The sequence below is a fragment of the Botrytis byssoidea genome, assembly GCF_014898295.1.
Source record: "Botrytis byssoidea strain MUCL 94 chromosome Unknown BBYS_025, whole genome shotgun sequence".
Taxonomy (NCBI): Eukaryota; Fungi; Ascomycota; class Leotiomycetes; order Helotiales; family Sclerotiniaceae; genus Botrytis; species Botrytis byssoidea.
In genome coordinates, this window is record NW_024065866.1 from 66,360 (window position 1) to 81,301 (window position 14,942).

General features: G+C 43.5%; 5 protein-coding genes across 5 annotated transcripts; 2 read left to right on the forward strand and 3 right to left on the reverse strand.

The window, feature by feature from the left end:
* Nucleotides 1-1,262: 1,262 nt before the first annotated feature.
* On the reverse strand, nt 1,263-3,451 carry EAE97_009973 (uncharacterized protein; the record flags this gene model as incomplete). Its single annotated transcript, XM_038880488.1, has 3 exons — nt 1,263-2,324; nt 2,381-2,464; nt 2,528-3,451. The coding sequence occupies 3 exons, from the start codon at nt 3,449-3,451 to the stop codon at nt 1,263-1,265; spliced, it is 2,070 nt and encodes a 689-aa protein (XP_038728534.1).
* A 1,372-nt stretch (nt 3,452-4,823) lies between these two features.
* EAE97_009974 (uncharacterized protein) lies at nt 4,824-6,632 on the reverse strand (the record flags this gene model as incomplete). Its single annotated transcript, XM_038880489.1, has 1 exon — nt 4,824-6,632. One exon carries the CDS (start codon nt 6,630-6,632, stop codon nt 4,824-4,826), a length of 1,809 nt encoding a protein of 602 aa, XP_038728535.1.
* A 610-nt stretch (nt 6,633-7,242) lies between these two features.
* Nucleotides 7,243-9,407, forward strand: EAE97_009975 (uncharacterized protein; the record flags this gene model as incomplete). The annotated part of the gene is made up of 2 exons (XM_038880490.1): nt 7,243-8,077; nt 8,128-9,407. The coding sequence occupies 2 exons, from the start codon at nt 7,243-7,245 to the stop codon at nt 9,405-9,407; spliced, it is 2,115 nt and encodes a 704-aa protein (XP_038728536.1).
* Nucleotides 9,408-10,674: 1,267 nt separating this feature from the next.
* On the reverse strand, nt 10,675-10,971 carry EAE97_009976 (uncharacterized protein; the record flags this gene model as incomplete). The annotated part of the gene is made up of 1 exon (XM_038880491.1): nt 10,675-10,971. The coding sequence occupies one exon, from the start codon at nt 10,969-10,971 to the stop codon at nt 10,675-10,677; it is 297 nt and encodes a 98-aa protein (XP_038728537.1).
* Nucleotides 10,972-11,982: 1,011 nt separating this feature from the next.
* EAE97_009977 (uncharacterized protein) lies at nt 11,983-13,932 on the forward strand (the record flags this gene model as incomplete). Its single annotated transcript, XM_038880492.1, has 1 exon — nt 11,983-13,932. The coding sequence occupies one exon, from the start codon at nt 11,983-11,985 to the stop codon at nt 13,930-13,932; it is 1,950 nt and encodes a 649-aa protein (XP_038728538.1).
* Nucleotides 13,933-14,942: the final 1,010 nt, after the last annotated feature.

Genomic DNA, 14,942 nt, shown 5'->3' on the forward strand with positions numbered 1-14,942 from the left:
GACTTTATTATTGTACTATGATACATCTTAGATGAGACCACTCCAGAGGTTGAATCTACTAAGTGTCTCATACACGTGATTTGGTATAGAAAAAGGTTTGTTGCATGTCTTATTTTCACCTTTTGGACAATTCTTGGGTAACACTTGGGATGGGATCCACAGACCATTGACAAATATCATCATGGGACCCTTTCGGATATATGAAACCTCAAGAACGCTCTAACAAGAGATAAAATTGTGAATCTGCTCAAGAACTGTCTGAAAGGTGAAAATGAGATATGCAACAAAACTTCTAGGTCAAAAGCCCGACCTATCAGAACCACAATGTCATCCAATTTGATCATCAATTTTCAAGTGGCACATTTGTTACATCTTTGTGTCCATTTTGTCTACTTTCGTCTCGAACGGGCAAGCGGATCAATCTCGAATGCTACCTAGGTAGTACTATGATATTGCAGTCACCAATCTTCCGTAATGCTATATGAAAGAAAGGACAAGATAGCAAAGCAGATTCGCGTCTTTCTGTCAATCTTTTTGACGTTAAGGAACCTTGATATGTATAAAGATCATTACTCCAAGTTCTTGATCACACAGATAATCGGCTAATCACAGATGGAACTTTATTATAGATCTGAAAGACCACCATTATCAGCATCGCAAGGTACTTCTTTTTACCGCAGATTTACCCCTAGAACTCCTCCTCACCATCCCCCAATATCTCACATAAACACCATCCAGGACCCCGTCGACTCCTCCAAAATCCCTACAACGATCTCCTCCATCTTTCTCTCCCAATCTCTATTTCTAATGTTGTGCGAATGACAGGTTCCGTTGAGGAGGTTTGGACACAGTCAACAAAGACGGAATACATTGCAAAAAAAAAAAGACTCATGAGAAAGAAGTTGCCATTTGTTTTCTAGCTTGCTGCCAGAAATTGCTAATGGTGAAAATTCAGCCTACAGTCATTCAATTGGCTGTTAAATACCTACTGTTTGTATCGTAGAAGTAAGCTACTCTTAAGATTGCGAAGAGTGTAGAGATGAATGTCCACCCCAGGCGCTCTTCTCGTGCCTTCGACTACTCTTTCCTCCAACGTCCAAACCTCGAAACAGTGTCCTATAGGAAAAATCAGTTCCATCATTCTAAATACTTTGTAGCCCCTTACACCTCGAAGTATTCAATTCAATCCTGAACGTGGTACATATGCATCCAGCCCAATAGGATTTCTTCATACGACACATCCCTTCTCCCTAACTCTCACCTCAATCCCAACTTCCAACACGAGCCATATCAGCACCCAGATCTATCCATGCTTGTGTAACACGACAATCAGATCTCTCCCTATTTTCCCATCTCAAACGGTCTCTCTTTTCTTTCCGCCTCTCCCGTCCGTCCTTCGCACGGTCCTTTGCACGCTCTCGCTCCATACGCAATCGCTCATTCTTTTCCTTTCTCTGGATTTCCTTCTCTATAATTCTCTTCTCTTGCGCTTCCCATAATCGTTCCCGTTCCTCTTCAGCTTTCTTTTCTTCTTTTAATCTCCGCATCTCTTCTTCTTCTTTTTTCATCTCTTCCTCATGTTCCTTCAGAATCTGTTTTTTCGCTGTGTTGTATTCCCTCTCCCATTGGGCCATCCGAGCTTCCACTTTCTCAGAATCGAGCTTTCTAACTTTGCATCGAGATTCATACATTTCTCTTTCCTCTCCCTCTGCCTCATTATCAGTATCCTGCTTGCGCTTGTTGGCTCGCACGATTTCTGATTCGAACTTGATTATCTGTCCAGATATCTTCATATATGGCATCACAGAGTCAGGAATCCAATGATTGTCTAATTTTGGCAATTCCTTCCTTAATGGCGACGGACGTTTCTTGAAAACGGAATATCTATCTTTTCGAGTAGGCATCTCCTCAATTTGTCGAGTGGTCATCTCCCAATATGCAGCATTTCTCATATCATCCATGTCGACTCTTCCCACCAGCTCTGCATAAGTTTCTCCTCCACATTCCTTGATGATTTCTTCGGACAAGATAGGATTTCTATGTACATGCGACAATCCCTTCTTGGCCTGCTTCTTGTATACCTTATGTCTCTCATGCCTCTCGTTTCGGAGACGTTGTCTGCAGCATTTTCCGAGAGTGTGCATTAAAGTTGGATTGAAACCCAATGGGAAGCTTTCATTTTCATGTTCGATTTTGCATCTGAGGCCGTTGTGGTAATGGTGATCTTTGTAGGTGTGCAGTGATGATGTTCCCCCTCGACGAGTAGACTTAGTATTTCTGATGTAGCTGGCTGCTATAGATGCGAAGGGTAGCAGAGGACGTATCTGAGGAAAAATTAACTATTAGTAAATAACGACGAAGGTTGTGAAATTTAACTTACAATTGGAGGTATCGGGTTCTCTTTTTTGAAATCATCACTTAGCTTCCACTGCTCTCTGTGTGGCTTACTTGAATGGACAGACATCTAGAGGAAGAGAATATATGTTAGCAATGTAATAGTCATAGAAATCAACGAAAGGTATCATACAGCTTTGGAGAATTTGGGAAAATAGTGCCCAACGTTTTCAAGAGCCTTTAAAATTACCAAGCGTTGCAAAGGGTACTCTTGTAAGTAGAAGTTGAGAATTTCGACACGGCCTTCAACATTGCCAGGTTCGGTGTTTGCAACAGCCCTGAGCAACAATTCATATACTCTCATTACTCTCCATGCCTTTGATAATTCAAGTGGTTTGTATGTAGTGATATCTGCATCAAAATTCAAGCCAATTTGTTCGGTTGGCGGAAGGGAAGACGATCCTGTGACCTTTGCATACTTCTTACGCAAGGTCGCAAATAAACCCGGGCGGCCAGATATTGTCAATGGGCCGAGATATTCGTCCTTGGAACTAATCAGGTTCTTACTTGAACCACCGCTCGTAATTGGTAAAGGCAGAGATGGAGACGGCCGAACTGTTGGAAAACCTGCATGATGTCTATCAATAATCGCACTCAACTTATCATATTCAGATGTCACATTTTCATTCTGGTATTGATTCTCAGTAATACTCTTCCGCGATTGAACTCCTACAGTGGGAGCTAGAGAATCGGACTGCAAAGGTGCAGTTGAAAGTCCGGCAAGGTTGCTGTGATTGGTCGCAGAAACTCCTGTATGTTGAGGTATTGTTGTCAAGGTTAAGAGAAGCATGATGGAGTTAGGATGAGGCTTGACACCGTTCGTTTCCTTCTTCGTCTTTCTCCAGATTAGCGGATCTGCGAGTAACTCTGTGGATTCAAAAGAAACTGAGGCGCTTGAGGTTTTATCCAAAGGAGGATTCTTATTAGCATCTATGGCAACCTCTGAGATATATGATGATGGCGATGGTAGCAATGGTGGAAAGTCAAAACTTCGATAAGTATCTTCGTGCAAAGGCACAACAGAAGTTCCACCCATCTCCGTATCTTCTGTAGCCATGACGGCAGATGGACGGCCTCTGTCTGTTTTCGATTTCTCTATCCTTTCAATGACTGTGAATAATGTAAATTTGGGTACGAGACCTTGAACCGCAGTTTTGTTTGCTTGAATTTGCGCGCTTGAAGAAAAAGGAGCAGTAACTTGGAGCTTCAAGGTTTCTCCGAGTTCGAAAGTTGAATGAATTATATAAATTCGACCTCCTGAAACGATACTCTGATTATTGACGGGGGAGATGCGGTTACCTATTTTTATTGTGATATTTCCAGGCTCCCGCTACAATAGCCAGGATTGGCTGATCGCTTGCTACACATTGTTAATACATCATTCTACTGTAACAAAAGTGAATATAACTCCAGACTTCAATTTTGAAATTGAACTGTAAAACAGGGGAACAAAGCAAAACCCTCACAGTGAAGTAACAATCTACAACTTCCAACGTCGGGACTTAATTAAGGGGGGCAAATTGGAGAAATCGATGCTTGTGTTGATTGATTCCTGGGTTTCAAGTCATTGAATACTCACGTCTCACATGCCCATCTTCTTCTTCTCCTTTCATGCCTCATTCCAAACTTTCCACAGTCATATCCATATCCGAAAAACAAACCTACACCTGGAGATAGAACCGCGAGACCCTTCTAATATCCATTCGATGTAATCAACACAATGTTCCCATAGTACTGGTCAACCAAAAGGTCTTCTCTGAAACAACTGATCATTTTCCAGATATGCCGCAAAACCTTCGAGGGAGGGGAGAGGGGCGTTGAGAGTGAAAGTCAAGTAATGCTTGAGACGAGAATCAGAATGGGGCGATTTGATATGTGATTGAGTGAGAGTCGAGAGTTGATAGCTATCAGTTGAAAATTGGAACTTGAGTTTGAACAAACAAAATATTTCATGTTAATGAAGGGAATTACAATGCAAAATTCAATTACAAGAATGACGGTAGCCACAATAGAATGAATGTATGATGAATAAAGTATATATTTATTACTATGAACCTACTAGGTATTGAACAAAATTGCAGGTGAGACGGGTTCTACCTATTGCCTACCCTATTCTCAGGCTTACGTGGGGATTGAATGCTTTTCCGAATGTTTGCTATCACCACGTTTGCTGTGACATATCAGAGAAGAATTAAAGCACGTCGATGATTGCTCCTTTAAAAGACGGGCTGGTGTAGATAGGTCAAACATCGTAAGTTTTGGGATCTAAAGATAGAAATCTGCTTTGAGTATTGCTTCATATAATCAGGAATCATATTATAAACTTGCCGGAACATTGCTTAGTCTTAGATGATCTCTATAAACCCCTTGATCCCCGATGTATTCCTCGCCCTATAGAAGTAGTGCGAATATCTCGTCGTTAAAAGTGATTATCTCTTTACTTTTTTCTTGTCTGGCCCGTCATCTTCTTCATCACTTATTTCAGCATACTGAGTTGTCGGTTGAGTATCTTTCCAGGCATTGGTGAATAGTGGGTCTGTCTTAGCAAGCTCAGCATATTTCAACAACGCCTCTCTGGGATCCTCATCACGCATGCTACTCAGTGTGATACTTTCATTAATATGTTTCTCATCTGGTTGACTCTTCGCAAATGGTGTGACCAGTGGTAGGTTAGGTCTGCGTGGATCTCGAGAACGGCCTGAGGCAGTCAAGCCTATAGTAGGATGTCTCGCAGAAAATGATGTGGCCGATATATTAGACATGACACCACCTGGAGTAATGATACTATCCCCTGACATACCAGCAGATTGATCGGTTGTAAAGTTTGGGTCATCGTCAACATGGCGTTTCTTTGGTGCACGAGACATTACGTCAACGGCACCTCGAACAGAGGTGTTCGGATTGTATAGAACATGAACCTCGGAATTTGCAGATCCAGTAACAATTTGGTTGAGTTTTGGATGCCATTGAACTGTTATAAGCGGAGATCCAGGTGTCACAGGGGTGACTAGTTCTGGTTTGAGATTGCCCGAGTTTAAGATATGTAGATGACCCGATGCGGAACCGGTGATGATGTTGGCACCATTGGGTGAGTATTTGATATTAGTAACAGAATAGACATCTGACGTTGAGGGGTGTGAGGCTGTCACAATGGGAGTTTTGAACTTTCTAGTATCCCAAAGTTTGATCAGATTGTCACCACCTCGTGTAACAACCATTCGGCCATCGGGACTGATATCAATACCACCCGTCCATGTATCCGGAGTGTGGGCGTCTCTGATTTCAGCTGTTGGTCTTGCATATGGTCCATTGCCACCCCAAATCACTAAGCTTCCATCCAGAGCTGCAGATACTAATAGATTGTTTCCTCCTTGTGCTGGGCCTCCCCAAACAACGGCAGTCATTCTTGTCCTTCCTGCTGAGCCTGAAGCCTTGGATTTGTGGACGATAACTTCTTTCTGACATCTTCTGACATTCACATCCCAAATTCGTAGAGTACTATCCGTACCGGCTGTGACGCAAATATTCTTGTCCATCGGACTCCATGTACCTGTAGTAATTTCCGAAATGTGCCCCTTTGTGTTATTCATATCTCTCAGATACATATCTCCTTTTACGAACTCTCCGATAATATCTCCGTCTCGGTTCATTAATTTCGCTTGCGGATGAGCGGATATACAGAGAAAGGTACCTCCGGCATGGGGATTGAATTCAACATGATTTATCGGATGAGTTTCGGAATTTGCTGATGTTTTTGAATAATTTGGGTCCACGCTTTTGAAAGATCTAAGAGTAGTTGGGGTCATAGAAGCAAAATCGTGAAACTTGAGGGTACAATCGCTCGAACCAGTAATGAGTCGTGAACCTGAAGGATCAAGTGTTGTGGTAGTAACCGCGCGTTCATGAGTTTTCAGTATCAATTCGTGAGAAGTTGGATATTCATCGTCGTCGTCAGAGCCCCCATCGCTATCGGAATCTTCATCATCTTCATCAGAGCCCCAATCTTTAGACGCTGGCTCTGACGCGAGCTTCTGTTGTCCAACTTCTTGTCCAACCTCCTCAGTAGCCTCCTTTGGCGCCTCGGCCTTCCTTTCTGCTGGTCGTCTTGTTCTATCGATTTGCGCGGCTACATCTGCCTCTTTTGACTTCTTACCGAAGGACGCTGGTAAGAAAGCTCTCATGGGATCATCCTCTGCTAGTTCCGGGCCTTCAATCTGGAAATCTTCGTCGTCGCTCATTGTTCAAATGGTCCCTCTTCGCAGGTTACCTTTGATATCCAGGTATTGTTTGTGATTATCTTTAGAGAGTGGCAGAGGAAGATGGTAGTTACTTGAGATATAGTTATGAGATATCAATTGAGGTAAATAAACATGAGTGAGGCCTCTGACCAGGTGTGCACGTTGAAACCTTGAAGCTTTGTTATTGATCGTGAAGATTGAATTGAATATTTGCCTGGGGAACAGAGCTTCTTGCGGGTCGTTCCTACTAGGCTCGAGCTAGGTAGACTCGTAGATACGCGAAAACCCGTTTCCCGCTCTCGCCGTAGTGCCACAAAAGGCAGGCAGGCATTAGGTATTACTATAATCTGGAAAGGCGCGCTTCATATTATATCAAGAAAGAAAATTTAATAATTCATGCAACAATCAAACCGGCCCTTTAAATTCAAGCCTCTCCCCTAATATTACTCATTGTTGTGTATGTTTAATAACAGAGAAATATTCATACCATCTTCATTTTCAGTGAACAAAGTTTAGATCTTCATCAGACTCGGCCGCCCCTGTACGTACACTATGAGTGGGGTGAAATCATCATCATCGGGATAGCTTCAATAAGACGCTACACGCTGCCATGTATTTATCGACGGCGAAACTTAATGCGGAGACCATATACTTTCTCACTACACCGATACCGCAGTCTCTACCATTCGAATCAAATGTATATATTAGGGGCGACTCTCAGATCCAGCGTTGGTCATCGCTGATTGGAATCGTCACTGCAATAGTGGGCAATATTCTCATATCTTTCGCCCTAAACATACAACGGTATGCACATATAAGGTTACATGAGGGGGAGATACGACGGAAAGAGAGGCTGAAGGCCATTTCGAAATCTGCGGGGGGGTATGGAACAATTGGAACAGCGGGAGCAGATAGTACTAGAATTGTCGAAGAGAACTATGAAGGTGGTGAAGAGGAACCTTTACGACGATCATTTCACTCCCACAACTCTCAATCTTCGACTTGCACAGAGGACAATGATGGGGATGAAAAATCTACATACTTGCGGTCTCCATACTGGTGGGGAGGGATTGTTTTGATGACTGTTGGAGAGCTTGGAAACTTTTTGGCATATGGCTTTGCGCCCGCATCAATCGTTTCTCCTTTGGGTGTCGTCGCCTTGATATCGAACTGTGTAATAGCTCCGATCATGCTTAAAGAACAATTCAGACTCAGGGACTTCTGGGGAGTGGTAGTTGCTGTTGCAGGTGCTGTCACAGTCGTCTTGAGTGCCAAGCAAGAAGAAAAGAAATTTGGTCCGCATGAGATTTGGGGTGCTATTACTACAACTGAGTTTGAAATATATATGGGTGTCACAGTAGTGTTGATTGCGATCTTGATGTGGGCAAGCCCGAGATATGGCAAGAAAACGATATTGGTTGACCTTGGGCTTGTTGGATTGTTTGGTGAGTTATCATTGTTATTTACCGGTTTCACTCAGCTTATCAATATTTAGGAGGCTATACAGCACTTTCAACCAAGGGTGTATCATCGATGCTTTCTTCTACTCTTTGGAGAGCGTTGACAACACCGGTTACATATGCTCTTCTGCTCGTGCTGGTCGCTACCGCCATTATGCAGGTTAGATATGTCAACCGGGCCCTTCAACGCTTCGATTCGACTCAAGTTATACCTGTACAATTCGTCATCTTCACATTATCAGTCATTACTGGCAGCGCAATCCTCTATCGTGATTTCGAAAAGGTCACTAGCGAAAATGCAGTAAAATTTATCGGTGGCTGTATGTTGACATTCTTCGGGGTTTGGCTCATTACCAGCGGTAGGCCATCGCACGACGATGAGAACATTAGTGAAGCGGATGTTGAAGGTGAGGAAGAAAGGATTCGACTCTCCACCCAGGAACCTGCCAGCGACGGAGTTCCATTTAGTAACGAAACACGGAAACGGTCTAGTCTTCAGTCGAAGTCAAGGCCGACCCTTACCCATGCTAGTGATGGGTCAGTCGACGAAGAAGTAATCCAAGAATCGCGGAGGTCATCACATGTTAGCTTTGTAGTTTCACCATCACGACCACAAACACCACAAAGATCTTCATCACGACATCCAGTAGTACGGGTGCGTACTTCGGATCTGTCTGGTGATCGACCTGCAAATGAGGAAAGTCCTTTAATCTCCAATCCATGGCTGGATTCAAATGAAAATTTCCTACAGACACCAAAACACCCAGGTATACAATCCAGTATTTCATCCCCAGTACTGCCTTCCGAGGCTCAATCATCCCCTCCTATACGGCCACTTCCCACTAGAAATAATACGCAATCTCATTTTCATACCCCTCAAAGTCAACAAAATGGACCCTCGCCGCCCCAAGCGGAGCGACCAATGACGCCAACAAGTTATTCCTTATCTCGCATGCTTCCTGGTCCATTGTTATCACCCTTATCCGGAGGATTAAGTGTGGTAATAGCAGATTCATTAAGACGTGGAGTCGATTCCCCCCGCAGCAAATCCTCTAGACGGCAGCTCGATCTTCGAAGATCAAAATCGGTGTCTCAAAGGCTTATACAAGCAAGCGAGGGCGCGCCTGATGATGAGGATATTGATGCACCTCTAAAGGATAATGAAGCAGCACAAGAGATAGAAGAACGTGAATCATTCAACCGTTCAATAAAAACCAGAGCTCGGAGTTTGAGTAACACACTTGGAGAATTTCTGAGAGGAAAGCCAAGAGATGGGAAGGACAATGATGAGGAAGCGGGCCCGAGCGGGCTGTAAGTTGGAATTGTTTGTTATTGCATTGATTTGGTGAATTGGAATTGGTTACATTAGCATTAGGTTTGGGTATATCGGCAGCATGGCGCATAAGCGAGATAGTGCTAATTTAGATTAGTGGCACAAATGTATGAAACTTGTGTTTTTATGTCAATATGCGGCCTTCTGGAATTTTGACGTGATTGTGAGATAGGTATAAAGGCACAACGTAAAAGAAATTACCAAGATCACAGCTATATATAGATTCGTTTCTGGGAATCAAAGTTCCCCGGTTGTTCATATTACATTTGTTCGCAAACGCACGTATCGATATCATTTCGTACTAGGCAACCTTTCTCGTTGCTAATTAGACTTCTGGTTCCAAATCAATTCCTGCCGGTACGAATGTGATGATGCGCTACCTTTTCAGATTTGCAGTTACGTGAGGTACACCTAACCTTTTCTCGGTTTAATACTGCCCATCAAATCACCAGGGTGTTCTACATTGGGATTGACAATTTTGGACAGTGAAGACCAATCTTCTGAATTCTACTTGTGAGTTGACTGCCCCTTAGTCAAGCAACAAATCGCTAATATTCACGACCAAACTCAGCGCAGTACACTGCCAGTACTGAATGCTCCCCGTGTGTTCTCCGTCAACTATCTTCTAAATCCCCTCGGAACCTGGAAGACCACGATAGACAGTATGCGTAGGGTTTTCCGAGCATCTATTCAAACGCAAACACTCTTCAACTTTCTCATCGAACCGTCTATTCAATCTATCTCCGCGAGCACCGTCCTCTACAAAATCGGAAATTCCAAATATGATTCTCTCCGTACTTCCCATTCGTCTATCGCTCCCTCGTGGCATCAACAATGTATTCAAACTTTCCAGATACTTCACATCCGCGTCCGTCAAAAACCGCATCATCAATCTCGCGCGTGGATGGCGATCTTTATTGTACTCAAAGATTTTGAATAACAAAGCCTCGCGATGGCTGGTAGATGCGAGAATGATATTGATAGATGGGTTTGTGGTAGGCTCAATGAGTTCGCTACGCATGTGCCTCAGGTAGATAGCTAGCCTGTAGTGTGTATCATGCGCGAGATTGGCCATCCGCTCTGAAGTGTGATTCAAGAAATTGAAATCAGAATCGGTGAGATTGAGCAGATCCAAACTGGCTTTCTTAGAATGCGAACGTTCTTGGATCTTCAGCTCGGGTCCAGCTGAAGACGCATTTCTAAGTGCAGTTTCTGCGGCAGGAAAATCGGGAAGAGTGTCGAAATAATTTTAGGCGTAGAAGTGATAGAGGATCTGCTTTCGCTTCTCCCAGTTCTCAGCAGCTGCTATTTCGTCCTGTGGAGCGTTGCTGCGCGCAGGTGTCCACTTTGTACCCCCACGTTCGGGTGGAATGGGGCCGCTGAATGAATGAATTGAGACGTCGAATGGAGGTCGGAAGTGGCGTATTTGAAATGGGCGTTCAAAGGCGGGAGAGTGTGCTTGCATTGCTGGGGTAAAGACAGTCGGAGGGGTGAAAGTGATTAGTGTGTCAGCTTCAACTACATTTTGATCCTGATCCAAATCCATCAGTGAAAGTTGGAGTGTCAATTCTGTAAGTCTCTTGAGGACGGCACGCGCTTCGTTTTTCGGTTCGGCAAAAGATTGGTTCGCAAAGCGGCGTTTTGTGTATTGGTTTGGATGGTGGCAGCAGCTGCTAGTGCAGCAAATCCAGCCGCGATTGCAGCATTGACAGCGTTGGAATTACTTGATGACATGATTGAAGATGTCAACGATTCCAGATCCATGGCAGAATATTGATGATGAGATGGAAATTTCGCCGTACTTATATTAGAATACGGTTGAAGCATTACAAAGAACTAATTTTCTTGCAAACTCATTACATGCCTCTAAGGTATGGAAAAAAGATGAGAGAGAATTGTCTTTCTCATGGGTGGTCCACCAAGTGAACTCTTCAAGACTATCAAGACAGACATTTGAAGGCAATCACGTCTTCTTTTTCTTTGAAGTGTCTTCAACAAAAGACTGCTTACATGCATTCTATACAATGAGAGAGTAAAACCTTTCATGCATACAATGTTAGATCAATGGCAATGGGTTACGTTGACGGTGATATCGGAGTCTCCATTCATTCCGAAAGAGAATTTATTGTGAACATTAGTCACTTTGTCTCAAGAAGAAACAAATGGTTGAGGACAAAAAGTTTCCGTATTTGTGCTTTTCTTCATAGTACAAACAACCGCTGTAAAATGGGCGTAATTATCCGAGGGCCCCAAACAAACTTTTCTAGTCATAATTAAAGTTTGATAGTATAACACGATACGACAGTAGCACCTTTGAATCACCGTTGGATTTAGTTACTAGCAACAATTTTAATCAAACCAATCACAAATTCTGTAATCATTTTCAATCCGTGTATAATATTTGTAAATAATTTGCCGTAGCAAGTGACGGGTGTACATATTTCAGTGAACATTTGGCATCAAGTGTACTTTGTCTCAGAAAGCCTATTTTGCTGGAGTAACCTCGTCGTACGATTAGCCGTCTCATACTACTCTGCAATTTACGGAAGCCATAATGATGAATGACACATCCATCCCCGAAGCATCAACCACTGCTCCAAGTAGCACAACGCCATCCGCCCAGGAGTTGCGGCAAAAGCTGCTTGCGCAAATTTTTGAATATAACACTGATGCAAACACACCATCTGAGCTAAGAATACACGTTACTGGTCTTACGCTAGAGGAAGGTGCAATATTTGAGCGTGATCCCAGTCCAGTCATAAAAGATCTAGGGTTTCAAACACCTGCCAACACACCACGAGAGGGCCCTTCTTCGTTATGCAACGCTGCTATTGATATAAAGAGCCCTCCTCCCAAAAGCTCAAAAACTTCACTTAAACACGAAGCACCAGATTCGAAAGGATTTACACATTGGCGAGACACAAAGATCAAATTGCGGGATCTTCAACGTGAAAAAGAAACCTTGGAAATGGAAGGTCGTCGCCGAGCTGCAAAAGAGCAAATAGATGCTCGATGGCAAGATCGAGCTCTGAAAGATCTCAGAGAAAACAGAGCAGAGATCAAGTACAATATAGTACCTGGTGCTGATGGTCGTGATAAGGTAGTCATCACCGATGTGCAACAACCAAAGAACGTTTCGGGGACTGGAGGTGTTTTGTCGGGAAATATAATTGATGAGAGGATTGAGCATAATATGCGGCACGACGAAGATTCTCTCCGACAGTCGCTTATTGATATCATAAACGGTGAAACCGGTAGGCAGAATCGAAAAACTGCACCGGATCAAAGAAGAAGATCGCCAAAGATACCTACGGGAACAAGACAACTAGCTGAATCTAGAAGAAAGTTGAACAAAGAATGGGTGGCAAGCGAAGGCCATCGAAGAGCAATAAGGCAAGATGACGAAAGTACGCGGAAGAATCTTCTGAAAAGTGTTAATCGAGCTATCGCAACTGCTGAAGAGATGGTAATGAAGGGTGCAGAACAGTTCAAAGACTTTGTGAATGGAGATCGGGCTTGGGAAAACACGACAGAAGTAGTATATAACAGCAAGAATAAGGATTCGCAACTTCGAGATGAGAGTCCCCTAGCATATGCCAGACCAGAATACGCATCACCACATTCCGCAAGAAACGGGCTAGAATCTAGGAGCCGTGGTGAAAATCGATACGCACATGAGCTACTAGTATCAGTGGAGAAAGAAAGGACAGCCTACACAGAAGGGACTTCACCGCCAGTCCAGGCGCATGTGAAACAAGCACTTCCAATGGCAAGAGCTGATTCACAAGCTCACAGTAGTGGCTTACCGGAACCCCCTCGTCGTGAAAAACTTTATGGTAGCAATCACATACCTGAAAAGAATGGTCCACCGCAGGCTCTCCGATCGACACAAGAAGAAACGGACCGACCTTTCGTCTATCGGCCAAGGGAAAATATTCAAATACCTCCGATGTCTCCCTTAGTCCCAAAAGTAACACAGCCTCAGCAAAGGCCGAACCCAAAGCTTGAACATCTGCCCGTTATTTTCCCCGTCCCAGCCATTCGAGATTCTCGTCTACTGCCAAGTGAAAGTCCAGCTCAATGGAAAATCCGTACGCAATGCGAAGCAGCCCACGCCAAGTTTGAAAGGGAAAAATCAAAATATCGAGGAGAAGTCGAAACTGCAAAAAAGGATGAGCAAGCTTCGCCAAAAGGTATTCTGAGGCGGGATGGAAAAGGAAAAGGGAAGGGTATCGCGTGGGCTGATAAACCTATTGATTCCACTGAGGACGATATGTCTTCAATGGGAAAGACTCTTTCATTTAATCAGAGAGCAGATCAAGAGGAGTTCAGAAAGTTGCAGGAGAAAAGAGCCATACGGGAAGGGAAATATAAATGCCATGCAACAGAAAGCACTATTGAGAGAGAGAATTTGGCGGCAAGGGAGAAAGCGAAGGCATTGGCTGAGAAGTTAATGCGCGGTGGAGGTGGTTCTGAGGACCAAAGGGACCTAAGGGCAGGAAATTAACGTGATGTGTCAACTACCATAGAACCAAAGAGTACATCACAAATTTCCTACCCTTTCGAGTTTAGTAGGGTAAATAGTTGTAGCTCAAAGCCTGCACCCTTTTAGCTTTATCATTCAATATAATCGAATTCTGTTGTACCACCGATAGTTTCCAGTTTTGCTTTCCCTGCGATCCACAATAAGGGTTTCGTGCAGGTCAATCCCTCAATAGGATCTTCGGTTTGTTTGTTGACAGTTGCTGTGTATAGAAGTGATCAACTCGATCACTTGCATCTGACAAGTCAAAGGAGAAAGAGCCAGATCAACCGTACGACACAGACTGACACGGCAACACCTTCCGACTATACTCAATATAAACTCCTACTTCACGATGGGTAAAAGTCTCTTCTGAAGTTTCGAGATTGTAAGAATTATATCTTATTCAATCTTTAATTTCGCGGGACAAATTTGTTTTAGATTACGAAGCTGTCGTGATGAACTCCACGAATCCATCGCGTAATACCTCCCTGAACAATAAATGCGAGAACAATATGGAGTCAGATAATGACCTCATTCTCTCTTTTTGCTAGCTTATTCTCCACCCTTTCTCCGCCGTAATCAAACGGTCCATTCCTTTCTCGCTCTCCATCTTTTGACGCTGTCCCTGCCACAATTGCTCTTTCAGGAGAGTTTCCCGGCCAAAGATATTATAATCAGTGATGCCTTAGAGCTGATACTCTGTTCATACTCATCTATGCCGACTTTCCCGCCCGAACGAATGATGGGATACAGAGTTGTCCCAATTTTATTATCATAGACCGCTCCTCGTCTTATCTTGAGTTTCTGACACAAGTGTGTCTCAACTTTCAACCACTTCTATGGGTGGAAAACTGGTGATAACAAAATACGATGTTTGTTTGGGTTTTCACCATTTGAGGATAGACATCCTTGGCACATGATTGTGATCGACACCACTACGCACCGAGTAGGGCACCGATTTCAAGTTGGTAGCTTAAAATCGGATATTACCA